At 48.9% G+C, this 26,759-nt stretch overlaps 1 protein-coding gene across 2 annotated transcripts in view; it reads left to right on the top strand.

The window, feature by feature from the left end:
* Nucleotides 1-26,759, top strand: part of ret (ret proto-oncogene receptor tyrosine kinase) — a 147,893-nt gene that overhangs the window by 45,938 nt on the left and 75,196 nt on the right. For both annotated transcript variants that reach the window (XM_085970620.1, XM_085970619.1), the window contains exon 2: nt 21,254-21,493. In XM_085970620.1, coding sequence (XP_085826746.1) covers nt 21,254-21,493 — 240 coding nt within the window. The remainder of the gene's footprint in view (nt 1-21,253; nt 21,494-26,759) is intronic.

The following is a 26,759-nucleotide window of genomic DNA, read 5'->3' as shown; positions in this document are numbered from 1 at the left end:
CAGGCCAGGGATTTCGAACAACTCGCGGCAGCACAGGCCAGGGGTCTCGAACAATTCGGGGCATCACAGGACGCGAGTCGGGCCGAATTCGGGGCATCACAGGACGCAAGTCGGGCCGAATTGAGGGCAGCACAGGACGCGAGTCGGGCCGAATTCAGGGCAGCACAGGACGCGAGTCGGGACGAATTCAGGGCAGCACAGGCAGCGAGTGGACAGTTGATCAGTGGTGCCGTGCAGTCACTGGCTGGTCTGATGCGGGCACAGACCAGGGCAGTACGGGCACTCACTGCTGCCACACTCGCTGTGTCAGGCAGGCATCGCCAGGGCACCCGCCGCGCTGCAGCAGCACAGCGGTCTGGCCTTCACCAGATTGCTGCGCTTGCTGCAGTGCCAGCCCGGCCGAGTGCCAGTGTCTCAGGCGAGCAGCGAGCGCCTGGCATCAGCCAGCTTGCCCCCATTGCTGCAGCCGCCACTGCCACTCCCCCAGCAAAGCTGCGACGAGCTGCTGGAGGGACTGATGCTGCCCAGCCACAGCTGCAGCAGTCAGCAGCCGGCCCCTCGAGGGCCAGAGCTCGTCTAGGCCGACCCCCAAGGGCATCTGCCGTCACGCAATGTGCCCCTCAGGAGCCTTCCCCCAGCCTTGCAGCACCCACAGGGCCCAGGTTGAGGCGGAGCAGCAGGTCGGCCAGGGGCCGGAAAAGCCTGGACAAGGACTCGCCCTCTCAGCACACAAAGTAGAGTGTGTTGGCAAATGTTTTTTTATATGGGGGTGGTTGTGTTGTCTATGGGGGGGGTCCTTTTGGTAAGGCCGAGGATGAAGGCCATTTGGATGGACAAGTTTTGTTATTCCTCCCCAGGTTGTGGGAGTGAGATATGTTTTTGACTGTTTTTTGGGGGTGTTGTCTGTTTTTGGGTTTCATGTGGGAAGGGCCCTGAGTTTGTTCAATAAAGCTTTTTCTTTATTCAGCTTGTCCATGTGTGATGTTTCAAGTGGTTGTTGTGTTAACCGGCTGAGGGCTTACGGAGCGGCTGCATTCATGTGCCTTCATTGCCACAAGCCATTCCCTGACAGGGGGCCTAGAAGTGTTGTTCAATAAGCCGCCGACGGACGGCCCTTGGACCTTGTGGCTCCCTCCTGGGCTGGTACTCCCCCTCCTCCTCCTCCTCCTCCTCATGGTCCTCCTGCTCGTCCTCCTGAGGTGGTGGTCCAACGTGAGGTGGCAGTGCCTGAGTCCTGCGGATAGCCAGGTTGTGCAGCATGCAGCAAACGACGACGAACTGGGAGACTCTATCTGGCGAATACTGCAGAGATCCGCCGGAGTGATCCAGGCAGCGGAACCGTTGCTTGAGGACGCCAATCATTTGCTCTATGATGTTCCTTGTGGCTTGATGGCTTTCGTTGTATGCCTCCTCAGCAGGGGTGCTGGGCGCGCGGAGCGGGGTCATGAGCCATGTACACAAAGGATAGCCTTTGTCCCCGATAAGCCATCCTCTTGGGGGAGGCTGTGCCTGGAACATGTCAGCCACAGTAGTCTGGCGCAGGATAAATGCATCGTGGCTGCTGCCTGGAAAGCGGGCATTGACAGATAGGATGCGCTGCCTGTGGTCACACACCAGCTGTACATTGAGGGAATGGTAGCCCTTCCGGTTGCGGTAATCCTCGGCATTGTCGATAGGTGCCCACAAAGCCACATGCGTGCAGTCAATGGCACCCTGCACCATGGGGAAGTCGGCGATCCTCGCAAATCCGACTGCACGCTGCTCCTGCCTCTCTAGGGTCATGGGGAAGGAGATGAATTGGTGTCTCCTTGTGAAAAGGGCATCGGTGACCTGCCGGATGCAGCGATGCACGGCGAACTGGGGGATGTTAGCTATGTCCCCAGCAGCGGCTTGGAAGGAGCCGCTTGCATAAAAGTTCAGAGCCACCGTGACCTTCACTTCCACCGACAGAGACGTCCTGCACATCAGCTGTGGACGCAGATCTCTGTGAAGCAGCTGGCAGATCTCTGCAACCACCTCCCTTCTGAAGCGCAGCCTCTTAACACACTGCGCGGCAGTCATGGTGAGATAGGACACCTGCTAGCGGTATTCCCTGAGTGGGTAAGGCCTACGTTGCCGACGCCTGATGCCCCCTCTGCGTCTAGGCATGGCTGCCCCTCTCACACAGCGTCTGCGAGCCCTTCGCACATAATGCTGGAACTGAGGGTTGGAACCCCATGCAGCCCCCATAATATACTTGCAAACAATGAAATCACAATGAGGCAAATTTCCAAGCTCTGGCCAGAAGCCAAAAATACCTCTCCTATGTTGGGCCAAATCAGTAAGGTCTCTTCCTTGGTCTCTGGCCAGAAATCCGTTGCAGAAAAGTCATTGCAGCAAAATGGCTGGCCTTTATAGTTCAGTGTAAGTGCCCTTTAATTAGCGCTCCCCGAGGCCCGCAGGGCCTCTGCTGCATTCCACTTCACAGTTCTTAACACCGCCACGCCCACATTGGGCGGGCGTGACTGAAGTTCCGGTTTGGGGCGCACAAAGGGCGTTGCACGACGAAATGACGTCATAAGTTGCGCGCGCAGCTGAGCGCGCGCAAACACTTTGCGCCGGCGCTAAATGTCTACTGAAGTTGGGCGTAGGCGCAGATCGTCCTGCGCCCGGGCGCTAAGTGCCTAGCGCTCGAGATCTACCCCTCCTAAGGCGCTAACGGCTGGCGAACGCAACTGAATTTCTAGGCCTAGGAGTCATCAGGAAAGTCGAAGAGCCAACAGACTGGGTTAACTCCATGGTATGTGTAAAGAAAAAGAACAATGATCTAAGAATATGCATGGATCCAAAGGACTTAAATGCAAACATAAAACGTGAACACTACCAGATTCCCAAGCGAGAAGAAATCACCAGTGAAATGTCAGGTGCCAGATACTTTACAAAGCTCGATGCCTCACAAGGATTTTGGCAACTAAAACTGGATGAAGAGAGCACCAAATACTGTACCTTCAACACACCATTTGGCAGGTATTGTTTCCTCAGAATGCCTTTCGGGATAATATCTGCATCTGAAATCTTTCATAGAGCGATGGAACACATAATTGAAGGTCTGGAAGGAGTTCGGGTCTATGTTGATGACATCATCATCTGGGGCTCCACACTGAAAGAACACAATGAGAGACTGACTAAAGTGCTACAGAGCATACGCCGGAATGGACTGAAGCTCAACAAAACCAAGTGTCAGTTTGGCGTCCAGGAAGTCACTTTCCTAGGAGATAATCTATCTGGTAAAGGAATAGAGCCAGATATGGAAAAAGTAAACGCCATACTCAAAATGCCCCGACCCACTGACAAAAAAGGAGTGCTACGCATCATGGGGATGATAAACTTCATTGGAAAGTTCATTCCTAACTTGTCAGCCAAGACAGCCTGTCTGCGAGACCTGCTACGTAAAACAAATGAGTTCGCATGGACAGAAAGACATGAACAAGAGTGGATAAACCTCAAAACAGTGCTGACAACCACACCTGTACTCACCTTCTTTGACCCAACAAAAAGAATCAAAGTGTCAACGGATGCATCAAAAGATGGCCGAGGTGCGGTCTTGCTACAAGCAGAGGGTGAAGATTGGAAGCCTGTTGCCTATGCCTCCAGGTCTATGACTGATACTGAGTGTCGATATGCCCAGATTGAAAAGGAATGTCTAGGCTTGGTAGTTGGACTAGAAAAGTTTCATGGCTACATATATGGACTTCCCACCTTCACAGTTGAGACAGACCAGAGCCCACTGGTTGCCATCATAAAAAAGAACCTGAATGAGATGCCTCCAAGGATTCAACGACTCATGATGAAGCTGCAAAGATATGACTTTGAACTGATCTACACACCAGGCAAATACATAGTGTTAGCAGATGCACTATCCTGAGCACCCACAATGAGTCATGTGAGCTCTACTGAAGAAGACGTGGATGTTCATGTGAGTATGGTCACTGCTGCGCTGCCCGTGTCAGACACAAAATCAAAGCAAATAGCAGAAGAAACAGTAAAAGATACAGTATTACAAACAGTAATAGAGAACATTCATCATGGTTGGCCAAAAGGTTCCTGTCCAAAATATTTTCACATAAGGTCAGAATTGAGTGTCGCAAGTGGACTATTACTAAAACAGAACAGAATAGTCATTCCACAGGCGCTACGTCAAGACATGCTCAAAAGGATTCATGAGGGACACCTCGGAACTGAAAAATGCAAAAGCAGAGCAAGAGACACTGGCCTAGAAATTCAGTTGCGTTCGCCAGCCGTTAGCGCCATAAGAGGAGTAGATCTCGAGCGCTAGGCACTTTGCGCCCGGGCGCAGAGCGATCTGCGCCTACGCCCAACTTCAGTTGACATTTTGCGCCGGCGCAAAGTGTTTGCGCGCGCTCAGCTGCGCGCGCAACTTATGACGTCATTTCGTCGTGCAACGCCGTTTGTGCGCCCCAAACCGGAACTTCAGTGGCGCCCGCCCAATGTGGGCGTGGCGCTGTTAAGAACTGTGAAGTGGAACGCAGCAGAGGCCCTGCGGGCCTCGGGGAGCGCTAATTAAAGGGCACTTAGACTGAGGTATAAAGGCCAGCCATTTTGCTGCAATGACTTTAGTGCTTTGGATTTCTGGACAGAGACCAAGGAACAGACCTTACTGATTTGGGCCAACATAGGAGAGGTATTTTTGGCTTCTGGCCAGAGCTTGGAAATTTGACTCATTGTGATTTGACTGTTTGCAAGTATATTATGGGGGCTGCATGGGGTTCCAACCCTCAGTTCCAGCATTATGTGCGAAGGGCTCGCAGACGCTGTGTGAGAGGGGCAGCCATGCCTAGACGCAGAGGGGCCATCAGGCGTTGGCAACGTAGGCCTTACCCACTCAGGGAATACCGGCAGCAGGTGTCCTATCTCACCATGACTGCCGCGCATTGTGTGAAGAGGCTGCGCTTCAGAAGGGAGGTGGTTGCAGAGATCTGCCAGCTGCTTCACAGAGATCTGCGTCCACAGCTGATGTGCAGGACGTCTCTGTCGGTGGAAGTGAAGGTCACGGTGGCTCTGAACTTTTATGCAAGCGGCTCCTTCCAAGCCGCTGCTGGGGACATAGCGAACATCTCCCAGTTCGCCGTGCATCGCTGCATCCGGCAGGTCACCGATGCCCTTTTCACAAGGAGACACCAATTCATCTCCTTCCCCATGACCCTAGAGAGGCAGGAGCAGCGTGCAGTCGGATTTGCCAGGATCGCCGACTTCCCCATGGGGCAGGGCACCATTGACTGCATGCATGTGGCTATGCGGGCACCTATCGACAATGCCGAGGATTACCGCAACCGGAAGGGCTACCATTCCCTCAATGTACAGCTGGTGTGTGACCACAGGCAGCGCATCCTAGCTGTCAATGCCCGCTTTCCAGGAAGCAGCCACGATGCATTTATCCTGCGCCAGACTACTGTGGCTGACATGTTCCAGGCACAGCCTCCCCCAAGGGGATGGCTTATCGGGGACAAGGGCTACCCTTTGTGTACATGGCTCATGACCCTGCTCCGCGCGCCCAGGACCCCTGCTGAGGAGGCATACAACGAAAGCCATCAAGCCACAAGGAACATCATAGAGCAAACGATTGGCGTCCTCAAGCAACGGTTCCGCTGCCTGGATCGTTCCGGCGGATCTCTACAGTATTCGCCGGATAGAGTCTCCCAGTTCATCGTCGTTTGCTGCATGCTGCACAACCTGGCTATCCGCAGGACTCAGGCACTGCCACCTCACGTTGGACCACCACCTCAGGAGGAGGAGCAGGAGGAGCATGAGGAGGAGGAGGAGGAGGAGGAGTACCAGCCCAGGAGGAAGCCACAAGGTCCAAGGGCCGTCCGCCGGCGGCTTATTGAACGACACTTCTAGGCCCCCTGTCAGGGAATGGCTTGTGGCAATGAACGCACCTGAATGCAGCCGCTCCGCAAGCCCTCAGCCGGTTAACGCAACAACCACTTGAAACATGACACATGGACAAGCTGAATAAATAAAAAGCTTTATTTAACAAACTCAGGGCCCTTCCCACATGAAACACAAAAACAGACAAGACCCCCAAAAAACAGTCAAAAACATTTCTCACTCCCACAGCCTGGGGAGGAATAACAAAACTTGTCCATCCAATTGGCCTTCATCCTCGGCCTTACCAAGACAAACCCCCCCATACAGAACACAAACACCCCCATCTAAAAAAACATTTGCCATCATCTTCGGCCTTACCAAAATAAACCCCCCCCATACAGAACACAAACACCCCCATATAAAAAAACATTTGGCAACACACTCTACTTGGTGTGCCGAGAGGGCGAGTCCTTGTGCAGGCTTCTCCGGCCCCTGCCCGACCTGCTGCTCCGCCTCAACCTGGGCCCTGTGGGTGTTGCAAGGCTGGGGGAAGGCTCCTGAGGGGCACAAAGCGTGACGGCAGATGCCCTTGGGGGTCGGCCTAGACGAGGTCCGGCCCTGGAGGGGCCGGCTGCTGACTGCTGCAGCTGTGGCTGGGCAGCATCAGTCTCTCCAGCAGCTCGTCGCAGCTTTGCTGGGGGAGTGGCAGTGGTGGCTGCAGCAATGGGGGCAAGCTGGCTGATGCCAGGCGCTCGCTGGTCGCCAGAGACACTGGCACTCGGCCGGGCTGGCACTGCAGCAAGCGCAGCAATCTGGTGAAGGCCAGACCGCTGTGCTGCAGCAGCTCGGCGGGTGCCCTGGCGATGCGTCCGTGACACAGCGAGTGTGGCAGAAGTGAGTGCCCGTACTGCCCTGGTCTGTGCCCGCATCAGACCAGCCAGTGTCTGCACGGCACCACTCATGAACTCTCGACTCGCGTCCTGTGCTGCCGCGAGTTGTTCGACACCCCTGGCCTGTGAGTCCCAGAAATCGGCCACGCTATGAGCCAGGGACTCAATGGCCTGAGGCAACTGTCCCACAACCCCCATGAACTCGGTGTGGCGCCGCTCCGAATCCGCGGACATTTGATCAAGGAGGCGCACCTCCTGGGCGAGGACCGTCTCCGGACTGGAGGCCGGACTCTCCCTCTGGGGAGAAGGCCGCCGAGCTGGCCGACCCTTCCCGCGTGGCTGGACGCCACTGGGCCCAGCAACTGCCCTCCCCTGCAACACTTCCCCCCTCTGGGGAGAAGGCAGCCGTGCTGCCCGACCCTTCCCGCGTGGCTGGACGCCACTGGGCCCAGCAACTGCCCTCCCCTGCAACACTTCCCCCCTCTGGGGAGAAGGCAGCCGTGCTGCCCGACCCTTCCCGCGTGGCTGGACGCCACTGGGCACAGGAGCTACACCCCCCTGCAACACTTCCCCCTGGCTCTCCTCCAGGCAAGACGTGTCCCCTCCATTGCCATCCCCTGGCGCGGATGAGGGTTCCCCCGATGTGCCGCCTTCCTCTTGGTCCTCGTCGTCCTCCTCTTCCGAGGGACTGACACTCGCAGCTTCAGGGACCTCCTCCTCACCAGCTGAAAGCAGGAAGGCGCAAGAGTAGCTTTGGAGTGAGGACAGGGCGTCAGTGAGGGAGGCATGAGTGGTGGCATTATGCGCATTGGTGGGACAGTGGCAAAGGATGTAGATCTGAAGGGCAAGGGGAACGAGAGAGGTCCAAACGGTCATGTCCTTACCATTGGGGCCCAGCACAGGGTCGGCATCTCCAATAGCAACGGGGCCAATCACCCGGGCACGCATGAGTCGAGCCACGCGCTCCTCCAGGTCACTGAGCTCCTGGAACTGGACACGGCCTCCCCCGGTGACAGTCCGGCTCTTCAGATTCTGCGCCAGCTTGGCCTGCAAGAGAAAGGACGGCTTCTAAGTACAGTGTGGTGCCCTGTTGTTGTGTGCACTGCCTCCCATGGTGGAATAGCTTGGCCAGTGTGTCAAGTGCAGAAAGTGCTACTGATGATCATGCCAGTGCCATAGCTGCTGGAGGAGGGCTGGCCATTAGGCCTTTGAGGTCCCTTTGCCCATAATGTGAGGTGCACATGCAAGGATGAGGAGGACACTGGAAAGGGTACTCACCCTGACCAACCGAGTGAGGTCGTTGAACTTCTTGCGGCATTGGTCCTGGGGACATCGCTGTTGGCTGTGACCCTCTGGGCGATTTCCCTCCAGGCTCTCCTGTACAGCCTCTTGGGAGCCTTCTTGCCACTGTCCGGGCACAAGATATCTCTTTTCTTCTCCAAACCCCTAAGCAGCACCCTCAAAGCATGCTCTGAGAAGCGCTGCGCTCGTTCACGGGCCTTCTGCATGGCTTCAGGCGCTATTTGGGTCCAGCAGCAGTGTTCAGGCCTAGCTGGAGGGCTCCACTATCCAGGGCGTGGCAGCAGACCAAGTCGACCCTTCCCCCTTTAAGAGCTGGCCGGCGTCAGGGTGTCTGCTGTCAATCAAAACATGACCGCATCTGCGCTGCGCCCGGCCTCGGCGTTATCACTCTGCATCGCCGGCTTAGCGCCTAAAGATAGGGGTGCAACGCCAGTTTCAGCGCTCGCCCAAACTCCTTGGCCAAAGCTATTGAATATCGGCAAAGTGGCCTCCACTTTCCGGCGGGCGCTAACTTTAGCGCCCGCCCGACTTTACCGCCCCAAAAGTGGCTATACTGAATTTCTAGGCCACTGTTTATTGGCCTGGCATAAATAAGGACATTGAGAACATGATAGGCAAATGTGAGACATGTCAGAAACACCAAAACAAACAAGCAAAGGAACCAATGATAGTAGCTGACATACCAACAGCACCATGGCAAAAGGTTGGTATGGACCTTTTTCATTTAAATGGTAAAGACTATCTAATAGTGATTGACTACTATTCTAACTATCCTGAGATGGCGCTGCTCTCAAGCACCACAGCAAGCAGTGTCATAATGCATGTGAAATCCATCTTCGCCAGACATGGAATTCCCAGGATTGCCGTTAGCGACAATGGTCCGTGCTTCAACTGTAAGGAGTGGCAACAGTTTGCAGCACATTATGACTTTCAACACATCACATCCAGTCCTTTGTATGCTCAGTCGAATGGTAAGGCAGAGAAAGGTGTTCAAGTTCCCAAGCAGCTACTGAAGAAAGCGACAGAAAGCAAGTCTGATCCTTATCTCGCCCTGCTGAGCTACCGAGCCTCACCTTTAGACTCTGGTTCTTCACCTGCTGAACTCCTAATGGGTCGCAAGTTGCGTACCACGCTACCCTGCTGTGCAAAAGAAAAGCAGAGTAAGGAACTGAGATAGAGACTTCAACTGTTAAAGCTGAAACAGAAATCATACTGTGACAAGTCATCCAAAACTCTGAAACCATTGACAAGGGATGATGTTGTCAGGATTGAGGATCCAGATGCATGGAACAGGAAAGCTACAGTTCTTGAGGAAGTAGGACCAAGGTCATACACTGTTAAAACTGAGGAAGGACAGATTCTCAGGAGGAACCGCCGTTCCCTCCTAAAAACACAAGAGACTATCGAAGAGCAAATCGATGACAATGCTGCAACTGAATCTTGTCACTCACCACCAGAACAATCTAACACAAATACACATACAGGCTCTCATGAAAACACATCAGACTTACCTGTGCTGAGAAGATCCACACGTGAAGTAAAGAAGCCTGATAGACTTAATCTTTGAGTACAAAGAAAACTACATCGAAAATGTATTGACTGTTGAAGATGTTTATGTTGTTATTGATTGATACTGATTTTGTTTAACCTCAAAGAAAGGGGGATGTAATGATCAGTAACCTGTCATTCTGGAATGGTACACTAGGTGGTGCTGTATGTATATAAGAGTGGGCTACCCACGATGCACTAGGCTACCCACAAGGCAGCAGTCAAGATGGATGCCTCTACAGATACTGTACCTAGTCCACATGTGCTCAATAAAGTGTCTAGCAAAAGCTAGCTGTTCTTAATAAAAACGACTAGTTATTAATGAACATAACAGTGACTACACTTTAAAAAAAAGTACTTCATTGGCTGTAAACTGCTTTGGGACATCCGGTGTTCGTTAAAGACGCTATAGAAATACAAGTCCTTCTTTTTTATAAGTCTGCAAGTCCTGGTTCACCATGACCTATGATGACAAACATTTCAACAAGGTTCTGAGGAAGGGAGGTGTTCTAAACTGGGGCTGTCCAAGCTTTGTGTCATTGTGGGTCAAATAGGTGCATGGATTGGAGCTTTCTAGGGGCAGATGTAGGGGGAGAAATTTGGTATCGCCCCATTTGGGGCGTAATTATCGGCCGGGCGCAACGTTTAGCGCCTGGCACTAATTATCGCCTCCGACAGCAAACTTGGCTTCTATCGCCCCTGGAGGTGATTGGAGCGCTAAATCAGGCGCTACACACCCCTCTTAAGGTGCTAACGCCGAGGAGCGAGGCGCTACCTCAGAGCGCCGGCGAAGCTAATGTGATGTCAGTCAGCAATGGAACACAGACACACTGGTGCTGGCCAGTTCTTCAAGGGGAGGGTTGATCTTGCTCTCCATCCACATCCTGTTCATTGCAGCCTTGAATCTCAGCCTGGAGAGACCTGTACATCAAATCTGCTGGAAAGAACAATGGAGAGACCCAGGGAAAGAGCTCACAGTGCAGCCCCCACAGTCTCTTCTAAATAGATACAAGGAAGGGCAAATCAAGATGAACCTGCAAAGAGCTGCTCAGTACCCAAAACTCCTTCACACAGCGTTGAATCTCTCCAGAAGTCTCTGTCTTTCTCTCAGAATGCGTGGTGCAAAAATGTCGCCGACAAAAAAAGGCAGGAAGCGGCCGCCTTTAAATAGCACTCCCCCAGTCCCTTCCCGACTGCAAAACGTTCCCCTCAACCTGTCATTGCTAGTGGCAGGCGCTAAGGCAGGGGGTGCCACTCAATATCCGGTCCGGGGCGCTACCGGGGCATTGCAGGCGCAGGAGATCGTGGCGGTAGTGTTTAGTGCCGCCGCAAAATGTCTGGTCAATTTTGTGAGGGCGCAAACATCGTCGCGCCCGGGCGCTAGTTGCTTTGCGCCCCATTAGCGCCCTCTTAGGACTAGACAGACTAGATGCAGGAAGGCTGTTCCCGATGGCGGGGAGTCCAGAACCAGGGGGTCACAGTCTAAGGATAAGGGGTAAGCCATTTAGGACAGAGATGAGGAGTAATTTCTTCACCCAGAGAGTGGTGAACCTGTGGAATTCTCTACCACAGAAGGCAGTTGAGGCCAATTCATTAAATATATTCAAGAACGAGTTAGATATATTTCTTAAGGCTAAAGGGATCAAGGGATATGGGGAGAAAGCAGGGACAGGGTACTGAATTTGGATGATCAGCCATGATCGCATTGAATGGTGGAGCAGGCTCGAGGGGCCGAAAGGCCTACTCCTGCTCCTATCTTCTATGTTTCTATGTTTCTATGCAAACGGGAGGCGCGAAGCAACCAAATTTTTCCCCCGTAAAGTTTAGCTCCTTTAAAGTTTTCCTACATTACAACAGTGCCTACACTTCAAAAGTACTTCATTGGCTGCAAGGCTCTTTGGGACGTCCTCAGGTCGCGAAAGGCGTTATATAAATGCAAGTCTTTACTAATTCCCACATATCTCAAGTCGTTGATGTTGACAGATCTTGGTGTTCCGACTTAGGATTTAAGACACCGATGAGGCAACTGCGCTAACAAGAGCCCTGTCCCGACCTCCAGGCCCACAACATTCCAAGCAGGACCAACAAGAAGTGGGAGTGAATTTCCTGGGCTGGATTGTCGGGATCAGTGACTGTATGCGGCCTGTGCCACTACAGTTTGGGCACCCGTCTTCCAAGCTGATGTTCGATCTGGTTGCAGTATAAATAGTATGTACAACATGGAAACCATGTTTGCGAACAGCAAACATAATGTCCTTAACTGGCCTTGATCTCAGATATATTGAGTGTTTACGCTGTAAAGGTGCAGATGATATTACAGCTCCTGGCTGGGCTGACCTCTCATGCAGAAACAATGATATATTAGAAGGGTGCCTCTTACCGGAAGTGCAACTGTTGGTATTAATGTAATTATATCCACACACTGCAAAAAAAACCAGCGCATTGGTTAACAGGGTCTGCTAATGCCATTACAAAGGCAATATTGACTTATTCTATTAATAATCTTTTATCGATAGTCTAGGTTACACTTTCACCAATTAAAAGAGTATCATCTTCCTCAGAACATCATTACCCACGGTGAACTTTCAAATCTTTCGATCGACAGTGGTTCACCACTGACAAGGTGCTAATGATGGTGCCTGTGTCTACAGAAACCGTCAGATAGTGTTCAGGAAAGTGCGGGCACCTGTTGACCTCCTACAAGAAGCCTTGCCTAGCTCTCTCTATTCTGAAAATATGTTGCAAGGCCATTTTGCCGCAGAACTGTCAGATGGAAATAAGAGGTGGCCAAGACTTTGTAGGAAAGAAAGACTTGCATTTATATAGCGCCTTCCATGACCTCAGGACATCCCAAAGTGCTTAACAGCCAATGAAGTACTTTTGAGTGTAGTCACTGTTGTAATGTAGGAAACGCAGCAGCCAATTTGCACACAGCAAGCTCCCACAAACAGCAATGTGATAATGACCAGATAATCGTTTTTTATTCGATTTAGTTGGATAAATATTGGCTGGGACACCGGAGAGAACCGGCCCTGGGTTGTGTGGAATGAGTGGAAATCCACGCCCAAAACTTGCCTTTGGGTTTGAAACTGAGCCATAAATGAGCTTTGGCCTGGGAAACAGAAACAACCTGGGCCGAGACAGCTTTTCATTTTGCCTTTGAGTTGGTGGATGGAGCAGCAGCTGTAGCTGGCACAGATTTGGCCTTGTGTCGGTGGGAGCCCGTTCTCTAATCCCTGCTCTATAATACCCATCTGTCGGTCTGTACTGTTTTGATAGGAGGTCACTCACTGGTCACAGCCCCGTCTGCCTTTCTGTCTCTTCAGATCTGTATCAGTGTGAATGTGTGTGGCTATCTGTGTTTCTACCAGTCTATGTATGTATGCATGTTCCGCATCCCCGATTTTCTTCACTCCACTATTGGCGGCCGTGCTTTCAGCTGCCGAGGCCCTAAGCTCTGGAATTCCCTCCCTAAACCTTTCTACCTCTCTCTCCTTCTTTAAGACGCTCCTTAAAACCTACTTCATTGACCAAGCTTTTGGTCACCTGTCCAAATATCTCCTTATGTGTTTCAAATTTTGTCCGATAACGTTCCTGTGAAGCAGCTTGGGATGTTTTGCGATGTTAAAGGCGCTATATAAATGCAAGTTGTTGTTATGTCTGTGTGTCTGTGTGTGTGTGTGGACCCTTCCTCAGAGTAGCTGTATGTATGTTTCTGTAAGAAGTCACACAACACCAGGTTATAGTCCAACAGCTTTATTTGAAATCACAAGCAGGGTTTCACCTGACGAAGGAGCAGCGCTCCGAAAGCTTGTGATTTCAAATAAAGCTGTTGGACTATAACCTGGTGTTGTGTGACTTCTTACATTTGTCCACCCCAGTCCAACTCCGGCATCTCCACACCATGTATGTTTCTGTGCACTGAGAGGATCGCAGGAATCTGCCACACCATCAGATTCCGATCAGTCTGAAGCCTGGCGCACTGCACAGAGCAACATCTTGAGTATTTGATACTTATTGGCCCAGAAATTCGGGTCGGAGGCTTCCCGCGGGTGCAAGCCCCCGACCTGCACTTACCTTGCGCGCCAGCCGTTGTGCTGTGGGCCCCCGTGGAATTGCGATCCTGGGCCTGCTCCAACTGCCGGCGCACAGTGCTTGCGTATCCCAGGGGCGCAGTTAGTTTGATGCGTCCCCTGGGATCACGTGAGCCATGGGGAGCCAATGGTAGCAGGGAATGCTTCATTCATAAGTTTGACAGGAAGAGCTGTCAAACCTATAAATACTATAAGCCCCAAAACATCACTAAATCTTCAAATAAACTTTTTTAAAAATCACATTTTTAAAATAAACTATAAATTACATGAAATAACTATTTTGAACAATAATTTAAATTTTTGAAAAAATTAATTACATTTTCTAATGGGGCTAAAAATAAACTTACCTTTCTTTAAAGTATTTAAAAATAATAAACCTGTGGAAAAAATGTTTTAATTTTAATTAATTCACCACTTACCTTGTTAAAAGCAGGCCTTGCGACTGCTTTTTACATGTGTAACTCCTGGAGACTTACCCTCCCGGAGAAACCTGGAAAATAAACGTACGTTCGATGCGCACGCGCTGCCTCTCTGGCGCACGCGTTCCACCTTCTTTCAGGGGAATGGAAATACCGATTTCCCGCGCATGCGCGGTGAATGCACAAAACCGGCACTTCCATTGGGCTTACAGGTGAGTACCCCGTGCGTACTCACCCGTGGAGACCCGAATTTCTGGGCCATTGTGTTTGCTGATTTACTTGTGGTTATTTCTGTTGCTGTCCACTAATAAAAACAGATTGTGGAATAATAGTGCTGATTCCTTTTATATAGCTGAAAGTCTCTTTCAGAAGGGGATTCTCGGGAATGTCTCGATATTGGCTAGGGTCTTGCTCAATACTTTCACGGGGTCTCTGTTGACATATACAGACTATGCGTTATTAATGTAGACTCAACATCGAGTTCAACAATTTCAGATCATAACCTCTGCTCCCATTTTTTCAGATGGCAGCTGTTGGTGATGATTCTGCCATTTCCATTTACACCTCTTCTAGACCCATCTTTTGTTTCTTTACTTGTCCCATTAACATCTCCTCTTGCCTCGCACCATCATCCCTTTTGTCTTTTAATCTCTCTGGCCTTCCACCCTATCACAGACCTTCCCTTTTGTTCTTTCCTCCCCTCCCCCCTTTCCCCGCCCCTGCACTTGCTTAAAAACCTGTTCCATCTCCAACTTCTTCCAGTTCTGACGACGGGTCATCGACCTGAAACATTGACTCTGTTTCTCTCTCCACTGATGCTGCCTGACCTGCTGAGTATCTCCAGCATTTTCTGATAATATTTCAGATTTTCAGCATCCGCATTATCTTGCTTTTGGTTTGTGTTACTAATGTAGATTCAGTAAATACATTATATATTGTAATAATTGTACTAGAAGTAATGTCTCATAGATGGTATATTTTCACTTTCTAATGTTTCTGTAAATTAAGATGGTTCTTGTGGATTCTGAACGAAGGCTTATTTGTAGAAGAAAAATGGAAAGAAAATGACCAGAATGATACCCGGACTCCAAGGGTTAAATTACGAGGAGAGATTACACAAACCAGGGTGAAATTCCCTGGAATTTAGATGGTTAAGGGGTGATTTGATCGAAGTTTTCAAGATATTAAGAAGAACAGATAGGGTAGATAGAGAGAAACTATTTCCGCTGGTTGGGGAGTCTAGGACTAGGGGGCAGAGTCTAAAAATTAGAGCCAGACCTTTCAGGATTGAAATTAGGAAACACTTCTACACACAAAGGGGAAAAATTCAGTATCGCCCCGTTTGGGGCGCCATTATCGGCCGTGCGCAAAGTTTAGCGCCTGGCGCTAATTATCGCCTCCGACGGCAAACTTGGCTTTTATCGCCCCTGGAGGTGATTGGAGCGCTAAATCAGGCACTTCACACCTGTCTTAAGGCGCAAAGGCTGAGGAGCGAGGCGCTACCTCAGAGCGCTGGCGAAGCAAGGAAAGGCAAATCAAAATGAACCTGCAAAGTGCTGCTCGGTACTCAAAACTCCTTCACACAGCGTTGAATCTCTCCAGAAGTCTCTCTCTCTCTCTCTCTCTCTCTCAGAATGCGTGGTGCAAAAATGTCACCGACAAAAAAAGGCAGGAAGCGGTCACCTTTAAATAGCGCTCCCCCAGTCCCTTTCTGACAGCAAAACGCTCCCCTCAACCTGTCGTTGCTCGCGGCAGGCGGTAAGGCAGGGGGCGCCACTCAATATCCGGTCCGGGGCGTTAACGGGGCATTGCGCACTCGACTGACGTCACAATCTGCCGGCGCAGGAGGTCGTGGCGGTAGTGCTTAGTGCCACCGCAAAATGTCTGGTTAATTTCGCAAGCGGCGCAAACATCGCCGCGCCCGGGCGCTAGTTGCTTTGCGCCCCATTAGCGCCCTCTTAAGGCGCTAACGGGAGGCGCAAACAACTGAATTTTTCCCCCAAAGGGTGGTAGAAGTTTGGAACTCTCTTCCACAAACGACAACTGAGGCTAGATCAACTGTTAATTTTAAATCTGAGATTGAAAGATTTTTGTTAACCAAAGGTGTTAAGGGATATGGGGAAAAGGCGGGTATATGGAGTTAGGTCACAGATTAACCATGCTCTCATCTCTTATCTAGCTTCCTCTTAAATGCCTCTATGTTATTCGTCTCAACCACTCCCTGTGGTAGCGAGTTCCACATTCTTACCACGCTTTGTGACCTTAAATGGACAGGGCAACGTAAACACTTGTGGGGGAGTCCTGAAGTACAGGCCATAAGTATAAGATAGTCACTAATAAATTCAATCGGGAATTCAGGGGAAACGTCTTTACCCAAACAACAACAACTTGCATTTCTATAGCGCCTTTAACATAGTAAAATGTCCCAAGTCGCTTCACAGGGGTGTTTATCAAACAGAGAGTGGTGAGAATGTGGAACTCGCTACCACAGGGAGTGGTTGAGGCGACTAGCATAGATGCATTTAACGGGAAGCTAGATAAGCACATGAGGGAGGAAGGAATAGAGGGATATGGAGGGTGTGCAGTGAAGATTCACCAGGCTGATACCTGGGATGGCAGGAATGACGTATGAGGAGAGATTGGGTCGATTGGGCTTGTACTCGCTGGAGTTTAGAAGAATGAGAGGGGATCTCATTGAAACTTATAAAATTCTAACAGGACTGGACAGACTAGATGCAGGAAGGATGTTCCCGATGGCTGGGGAGTCAAGAACCAGGGGTCACAGTCTAAGGATAAGGGGTAAGCCATTTAGGACTGAGATGAGGAGGAATTTCTTCACCCAGAGAGTGGTGAACCTGTGGAATTCTCTACCACAGAAGCAGTGGAGGCCAATTCATTAAGTATATTCAAGAAGGAGTTGGATATATTTCTTAAGGCTAAAGGGATCAAGGGATATGGGGAGAAAGCAGGGACAGGGTACTGAATTTGGATGATCAGCCATGATCTCATTGAATGGTGGAGCAGGCTCGAGGGGCCGAATGGCCTACTCCTGCTCCTATCTTCTATGTTTCTATGTTTCTATGATATGTTGATAGGGTGAGATGAAGAGGGGTGGGAGGAGGCTGGTGTGGAGCATAAATGAATGGCTGATCTGTGACCTAATTCCATTTATCCACCTTTGCCCCATATCCTTTAATAACAAAAAGCTATCAATCTCAGATTTTAAATTAACAATTGATCTAGCATCAACTGCCATTTGCGGAAGAGGGTTCCAAACTTCTACCACCCTTTGTGTGTAGAACTGTTTCCTAACTTCACTTCTGAAGGGTCTGGCTCTAATTTTTAGACTCTGCCCCCCTAGCCCTAGACTCCCCAACCAGCGGAAATAGTTTCTCTCTATCTTACCCGATCAGTTCCCCTTAATACCTTGAAAACTTTGATCAAATCACCCCTTAATCTTCTAAATTCGAGGGAATACAACCCTAGTTTGTGTAATCTCTCCTCGTAACTTAACCCCTGGAGTCTGGGTATCATTCTGGTAAACCTACGCTGCACTCCCTCCAAGGCCAATATATCCTTCCTAAGGTGTGATGCCCAGAACTGCTCACAGTGCTCCAGGTGTGGTCTAACCAGGGCTTTGATTATGTCATTGTTTCTGTTAGGCAGTAATTATTTTTGTCTATAGCAGATCCCATACACATCACTGAGCTGAATCACGAGTTCATCCACTTTTTGATGGTGTTGGTTGAGGGAGAAATGCCGCCCAGGACACTGAGAGAACTCCCCCCACCCCCACCCTCCCTTTCCTGCCCGGTCTTCTTTGAATAGCACCATGGGACCTTTAGCATGATCCTTTGGAAAAGATAGACAAGGCCAAGAGTTTAACATCACCTGAAGGCACAAGCTTGTAGCCTTGTCCAGAAAAACAAAGCGTTGCCCAATATGGCAAGAGTGTCCATTTAATAAGAGAAGGGGAGACAGAAGGAGACTGACGGATTCTTACATGTGCCACATATATCAGTACAGCTGTCTGCCTTTGAAGTAAACAAGATCCAAAAAGCGCCTTTAAGCACGATTAGAGAAGAGTCGGGTTTTAAAGCCTGCTGCAATGCATTCACAGATAAAACCCCATTATGCAGCAGTGATCACTCTAAAAGATTACCATCTCTCTGCCTGACTTTTAAAGTGTTTTTCTGAGGCTTTGCTGTCCTCCCTCCCCCCCTCCCCCCGCCGCCCTGCCCACCCCACCCCGATTGCCTTGAGTCAGAGACAAGTTGTCCTAATCTTCTGTCCTGTAGCAGAGACTCAACAGCTGCACCATCACAACAACTTCAACAACAACAACTTGTATTTATATAGCGCCTTTAACGTAGTAAAACGCCCCAAGGCGCTGCACAGGAGTATTTTAAGATTTAAAAATTTGCCACCGAGCCAAATAAGGATAAATTAAGGCAGGTGACCAAAAGCTTGGTCAAAGAGGTAGGTTTTAAGGAGCGTCTTAAAGGAGAAAAGAGAGGTAGCGAGGCGGACAGGTTTAGGCCGATATTCCAGAGCTTAGGGCCTAGGCAACAGAAGGCACGGCCACCAAAGGTTGAGCGATTATAATCAGGGATGCTCAAAAGGGCAGAATTAGAGGAGCGCAGAGATCTCGGGGGGTTGTGGGGCTGAAGGAGATTACAGAGATAGGGAGGGGCGAGGCCATCGAGGGATTTGAAAACAAGGATGAGAATTTTGAAATCGAGGCGTTGCTTAACCGGGAGCCAATAACCTTCTAATCCCTTCTCCCACGTGTTAATCCAGCTTCCCCTTCCAGCATCTATGCTATTCACCTCAACTACTCCTTGTGCTATCGAGTTCCACATTCTAGCCAGGGCTGCCGATTCGCTATCACCTGCTTTACACTGTCGCACAAAGTCAAACAGATCACAGGGCAGACAAAGTACACCAATCAGCCCATTCCAGCTCATCGATCCAGAAAGAAGAAAAGAAAGACTTGCATTTCTATAGCGACTTTCACGACCACCGGATGTCCCAAAGAGCTTTACAGCCAATGAAGTACTTTTTGAAGTGTAGTCACTGTTGTAATGTAGGAAACGCAGCAGCCAATTTGCACACAGCAAGCTCCCACAAACAGCAATGCGATAATGTACAGATTATTTGTTTTAGTGATGTTGATTGAGGGATAAATATCGGCCAGGACACCAGGGATAACTCACCCGCTCTTCTTCGAAATAGTGCCATATGACTTTTTACATCCACCTGAGAGAGCAGACGGGGCCTCGGTTTAACGTCTCATCCGATAGACGGCACCTCCGACAGTGCAGCACTCCCTCAGCACTGCACTGGAGTGTCAGCCTAGACTTTTGGACTCAAGTCTCTGGAGTGGGACTTGAACCCACAACCTTCTGACTCTAAGGCAGGGTTGCTACCCTCTGAGACATGGCTGACAAAGAGCCCACAGTCCCCTCACCACAGAATCCAACTGTTTCTTAAATGACGTCCTAAGTTTTCACCACCACTGCTCTACCATTCCATGTGCTGATCACTCTACGAAGGAGAGCTTCTGACATAAAGTACTAAATTTATCTTTTGCCCTTTCACCATGTTTGTTTTATGTCTTTTTCATATTCATTCTATCACTAAGACTGCCCATTTCCACCTTTGTAATATTGCCAGTCTCTGCCCTTACCTAAACCTATCTACTGCTGAAACCCTCATCCATGCCTTTACCACCTCCAGACTTGACTATTCCAATGCACTCCTGGCTGGCCTCCCTAGTTCTACCCTCCATAAACTTGAGGTCATCCAAAACTCGGCTGCCCGTGTCCTAACTCGCACCAAGTCCTGCTCACCCATCTCCCCTGTGCTCGCTGACCTACATTGGCTCCCAGTTAAGCAACGCCTCGATTTTAAAAATTCTCATCTTTGTTTTCAAATCTCTCCATGGCCTCGTCCCTCCTTATCTCTGTAATCTCCTCCAGCCCTATAATCCCTTTAGACCTCTGCGCTCCACCTATTCTGGACTTTTGAACATCCCCTATTTTAATCGCTCTACCATTGGTGGCCGTGCCTTCAGCTGCCCGGGCCCTAAGCTTTGGAATTCCCTCCCTAAACCTCTCTGCCTCTCCGCCTCTCTTTCCTCCTTTAAGACGCTCCTTAAAACCGACCTCTTTGACCACGCTTTTGGTCGCCTGCCCTAACATCACCTTACATGGCTCGGTGTCAAATTTTGTTCTTTTTTTGATAACGCTCCTGTGAAGCGCTTTGGGACATTTTATTACGTTAAAGGTGTTTTATATACAAGTTGTTGTTGTTGTTCCTTGTGTTCCACTGTCACAGTTTAATAAGAGGTAACGTTCTGGATATTCTTAGCCCGTCAAATGTCATTGCGTGAATATTTATCCAAAACAGAAAATTTCTTGGTCCGCTATTAGAATGGAGGCGTGAACTCCGTTAAAGCCTGTTTATCTCCATTCATACAAATGTATTGAGCATTCAGACACTGATATTCATTCAACATGAGAATATCTGAAACACAGCTTCATATTAAAGCACGGTGATTGACATGAATCAGTCATTCATGAAAGAAAGACTTATGAAATAATACTGAGTGGCCTACGGGTGGCGCTATCCAGGGAGAGTATAAATACTCGGGCACGGGCCCAGCCGGAACTAGTGAAGGACACAACTAGACCTCCATGTTGTAAAACAGTTGATTAAAGCTTTGTTTAACGCTTAGACCAAGTGCCCAGTAGTTTTCTTACGTCAGTGATCAGACAAGGAAGCCCAGGTTCAAACTGTGTAAAGGCAAATTTAGGACTGCTTAATAAATTTAGAGAAATTTCAACGGTTTAGTGTTTTGAAATTTCCTACTGTGTAGACTTTCACTGCCAACTATTACATTGTTTACTAGAAGTATAAAACTAATATTTGTTTTCTTTTTCTGTCTCTTCTTTCTCTCTTTGTCTCCCTCTTTGGCTCTCTTCTATTTTTCTGTCCCTCTCTCCTTTCTCCTCTCTTTTTCATCTGTCTCTTATCTGTCTATTTTCTTTCTCTTTTTTCCCTTTCTCTTCTCTGTCTCCCTTCGGCCTCCTTTTCTCTCTGTCTCTCACGCATTTCTTCTTCTGTCCAGTTGCCCTTGGATTATACTTCCCCAGGAAGACCTACCAGACGACAGTATACGTTGGGCAGCCAGCAGGCACGCCGCTCCTCCAGATCTACGCGTTACCCGATGAGGGGGATCACACGGCCTACTTTGGGCTCTGCAGCAGTCTGTTAAGTGGATTTCGACAGCACTGGTTCAGAATTGATGAGCGATCCGGGATCTTTTACCTTAACAAGACACTGGAGCTGAGTGACCTCAATCTGCTGGGTAAGCAAATCTTTCCTATCATACGGGATGTGATGTACTTAATATTCATATTTTGTGGATGACATCATCACATAATAATATTAATAAATTAAACCAGTTATGCTTTGAGAAGAATGGTGTAGTACAAGAAAATGCTCAGAAAAAAAGATGGCATTTATGCATATATATATTTTTATTTATTCATTCATGGGATGTGGGCGTCGCTAGCAAGGCCAGTATTTATTGCCCATCCCTAGTTGCCCTTGAGAAGGTGGTGGTGAACCACCTTCTTGAACCGCTGCAGTCCGTGCGGTGAAGGTGCTCCCACAGTGCTGTTAGGGAGGGAGTTCCAGGATTTTGACCCAGCGACGATGAAGGAACGACTGATATATGTCCAAGTCAGGATGGCGTGTGGCTTGGAGTCCCTTATCATATCTCGTGTCTCAAAGCATGCCACATATAATGGATTACTTTGGCGCTCAGTAACTATTGCACTGTATGCAAACACAGCAGCCTCGACAGTCACTTTGCACACAGCATGATCCCACAATCAGCAAATGAGATGAAGGACTAGTTCATCTCTTTTTTGGAAGTTTTGACTGAGGGAGGAATGTTGGCCGGGAGAACACTTCTTCTTCAAATAGCAACATGGGACCTTTGATATCCATAAATCAACACAACAGGTAGATGCCCGGGGCCTCAGTTCATTGTCTCTCCTGAAAGACGGCACCTCCAACAGCGCAGCGCGCCCCCCTCCCCATTTGTGGATACAAAGCCACAACCTTCTGACTCAAGGCGAAAGTGCTACCAACTGAGCCAAGCTGGCACATGAAGGCAAAGGTTAAAACCTACATTAAGCGGCAAACAATTGGAATATTAGTGAGAACTGTGTTGAGTACCAGCCGGATGACCTTCCAAAAGGGAACATATTTCCACTAGAATAAGTGCATATTTCAACAACAACAACTTGTATTTATATAGCACCTTAAACATAGTAACATAGTGCTTCACAGGAGCGATTATCAAACAAATTTTAACACCAAAAGCTTGATCAAAGAGGTAGGTTTTAAGGAGCATCTTAAAGGAGGAGAGAGAGGCGGAGAGGTTTAGGGAGGGAATTCCAGAGCTTAGGGCCCAGGCAACAGAAGGCACGGCCACCGATGGTGGAGCGATGAAAATCAGGGATGCTCAAGAGGCCAGAATTGGAGGGGCGCAGAGATCTCGGAGGGTTGCAGGCAATGTTCCCCCTAAGCTGCGTGGCTGTGCACCCGGAGTTCCCTCGAGGCTGCCGCGCACCAGGTGTTGCGGGCCGTGCAGTCCTGTTGGCGCGCGCAGGCGCTCTTTTTAATCACGTCCCACAGGCTCGTTCTTTAGGCCTGCAGGAGCGGGATTCGGTGCCTGTGCGCTGGACCCAATTGGGCGCCTGCATGCTGGAGCCCGCTCCAGGCCTGACCCTGAGGTACTGCCTGTGAACGCTGATTATTCAAACCACCATTCCTGCGGCCTAGTGCGCATGTGCGCGGTATCCCAGAATCACGCATGCGTTACCCAACAGTTGCGGCCTTGCAGCGTGGCCACATTTTCTTCAGCTCCGTGGGAGAAGTGGATTCGCTGGTGGCTGGGGGGGAGAGAGAGAGAGAGAGACTGGGGGAGAGAGAGAGACTGGAGGAGAGAGACACAGGGGGAGAGAGAGAGAGAATGGGGAGAGAGAGAGAGGGAGACTGGGGAGAGAGAGACTGGGGAGAGAGAGAGAGGGATTGGTTGGGAGAGAGAGAGAGACTGGGGAGAGAGAGAGACTGGGGGAGAGAGAGACTGGGGGAAGAGAGAGAGACAGGGGGAGAGAGACACAGGGGGAGAGAGAGAGAGAATGGGGAGAGAGAGAGAGGGAGACTGGGGAGAGAGAGACTGGGGAGAGAGAGAGGGATTGGTTGGGAGAGAGAGAGAGACTGGGGAGAGAGAGAGACTGGGGGAGAGAGAGACTGGGGGAGAGAGAGGGAGAGACTGGGGGAGAGAGAGAGAGAGACTGGTGTTAAATCTGGATATCTTTAGGTAGTGTGTCCTTCAAATAATCGACAGAGACTGCAGAGAACAATCAACAGGTGTCTACTGGATGAGGGTTGCTCTAAAACTAAGCAGTACAGATCCCTACTCAGGGTTATATACAGGTGTGGTCACTGCCGGTACTACAGTATACAGGAGCTATGAAAAGTAGTTCTCCCCTTAAAGGTACATACACTACAATTCCTCCCCTTTTAGATTAACAGTACCATAACATTCATTTAACAATTAACACTTTTAACATGCAACATTAACTGAAAATAGTCCATTTATAAATTCAGTCTTTGGGGCAGCTTCCTGATCCTTTCTGGATAGCGCCTTTCCTGAGTGTCTTGCTCTTGGTGCGGAGGCGATTCTGGCCCCCTGTCGTCGGTTGGTTCATCAACTTCCGATACTACTGTTTCTGGGGTAGATGCTACCTGTATGTCGGGTTCATTACCAGGTACGCGAGACGTGGGGTTGACTCGTTCCTGTGACACTAGGATCTGGTCGACATGGCGTCTCACAATGTTCTCCCCAACATCCACTGTGTACATTAGTGGCCCCTGCCGTGTGCATATCGTTCCTGGTTGCCATTTCTCTGTTCGGTAGTCGCGGGCCAAGACTGGTTGCCCTACATTGAAGCTCCTTGTCGGCTTCTCATTGATGTGCTGGAATTGCTTATTCTCAACATTTCTTCGTACCTTTGGTCTGAGCAAATCCAGACAAGATCTCAACCTTCGGTTAAAGAACATCATGGCCGGGGTCTGGTTGGTAACTGCATGTGTCGCATTTCTGTAGGCTAACAGGAAATTGTCCACCTTATGCTGCAGTGGAATGTCGTCATCGCACGTGGCCCTTACTGCCTTTTTAAAGGTTTGTACGAACCTCTCAGCCAATCCATTTGTGGCTGGATGATACGGGGCGGGTGTGTAATGCCTTACCCCATTCCTTTTCATAAATTTCCGAAACTCTTTGGACACAAACTGTGGACCGTTATCAGAGCAAATCTGCTCTGGCAAGCCGTTCCTGGCAAATATGGTCCGTAGTCTTATGTTCATTAATAAATAGACATTCTTATTATGAACACAGCTAGCTTTTGCTAGACACTTTTATCGAGCACATGTGGACTAGGTACAGTATCTGTAGAGGCTTCCATCTTGACTGCCGCCTTGTGGGTAGCCTAGTGCCTCATGGGTAATGTAGTCTTAATATACATACAGCTGGGTAGTGTAGTCTTATATACAGCTCTACACAGCTCTACAGCTCCACCTAGTGTCCACTATAGAATGACATGTTATTGATCATTACATCCCCCTTTCTTTGAGGTTTAACAAAATCAATATCAATCAACTTTCAAGAAACCAATAAAGATAATATCAGTAACACTTTTGTTAGTGCTCTATAAACATAAACATTTTCAAAACAGTCAACACATTTTCAAAGCTTTACATTGTACTCAAAGATTAAGTCTATCAGGCTTTTTTACTTCACGTGTGGATCTTCTCAACACGGGTAAGTCTGATGTGTCTTCATGAGATTGTTCTGGTGGTGAATGACAAGATGCAGTTGCGGCATTGTCATCGATCTGCTCTTGTATAGATCGAGGTCTCCTTGCGATCTTTGCTTGGAGAAGGTTTCAGTGTTTCCTTCACTCTTCATGCCATAACTCTCAATGTAGTCAATGCACTCTCGAAAAACTGCTGGCAGCTGGATCCCATCATACAGCATAGTCCTCTCAGCAGCCTCGGCTAATGGAACACCAAAGATTGGCCTGAAGGAAGAAGGAGTATCCACCGGAACTGCTTCCTGCTCTGGTGCAGGCTTCTTCTTTTTCTTTTTCTCTTTCCACTGCTTAACAACATCTGCTGCGGTTATATCTTTGGACTTTTTCTCCTTGTGTTTTTCCTCTTTGTGCTTTTCTTCCTTTGGCTTTTCTTTGACCTTAAAGTCTTTTTCTTTCTTCTTGGAGAAACTAGGCTTTTTGAAGACATGGATACCCTTTGGCCTTTTCATCCTTGATGGGCTCTCTGCTTCATCACGTGAGTCATCTGGTCTGCTTATGGCACAGTTTATACGGTAGACTCTCTTGACAAGTTCTAAGTCTGATGCGCTATCAATTACTCATAAGAGACGGAGAGTTAGGAGAGTAACTAAAAGGCTTTTATTAACAAAGAACAGAGCATGCCTCTCGTGGTTGACTGGTTTCCAAGAAGGCAGGGGGCTGCAGAGCAGTCACCTTTATACCTGGGCCTGTGGGTGGAGCCAGGGGTGGAGCCAGCAGAGGCATGCTGAGGCATGCATAGATACAACAGTGTGCAACAACAACAACAACGGTGAACAACAATAACAGTGGTTTACCACAAAGTCTTCACAAGCTTTGTCACCTAGTATCGAATCAAGTCTTTCAGCCACAACAGAAAACATGAGATGATGCACTTTGTCTTTGACTGTCACTTTAAGTCTGCATACACCTAAGCTATCTATTTTCTGTCCATTATAGCTCTTCAGTAGTACTGACTTTTTCTGTATTTTGGGCTTTTCTTTCATATTTTTTATGTCACTCATACTGATTAAGTTTGCTTTTGCCCCAGTGTCCAGTTTCAATGTAACTAATGCTCCATTTATCTGCAGTGGGATCATCCATTTGTCCACTTTTACTGCATTGACTTTATGTTCAGCATTGTCCATTTCTGAGGGCTGCACATTTTCTGTATCTTTTTTGATATCGTCACATGACACCATTCCTACAAAAAATGTCTCACTTAAATCAGTGTCCTCAATCACATTAACTTGTTGCCCTTTCGTTGTTTTTACTTTTGAAAAGCATTGTTTGGCAAAGTGATTCTTTCCATTACACTTTGTGCACATTTTTCCAAATGCTGGGCATTGTCTTAACTGGTGTTTGTAACCACAGCGTTTACAATTAAAAATTTCATCCTCCGATTGCTTTTCATTTCTGTTCTGCCCATGTTTCTTCCCCTTATAGGACACAGCACCGACAGCAGCATTATCACTCATTACAATCGCATCATTATTGATTTCACTGAAAGTCTTCGCGTGCTTTCGAGCTAGCTCGCTGGCTTGGCATATTTTCACTGCATTTTCCAAATTTAGTTCGGTTTCTCTCAACAGACGTTCCCTGACTTTTTTATCATGAATACCAAACACAATCTGGTCACGAATCATGGATGATTTCAGCTCAGAGAAATTACATGTCTGTGCTTTCAGTTTCAGATCAGTTATAAAG

The sequence above is a fragment of the Somniosus microcephalus genome, chromosome 29 (genome assembly GCF_052327205.1).
Source record: "Somniosus microcephalus isolate GS21.2 chromosome 29, FLI_Smic_1.0, whole genome shotgun sequence".
NCBI lineage: Eukaryota > Metazoa > Chordata > Chondrichthyes > Squaliformes > Somniosidae > Somniosus > Somniosus microcephalus.
Note: the sequence above shows the minus strand (reverse complement) of the source record. Positions and strands in the feature narration are given on the sequence as shown.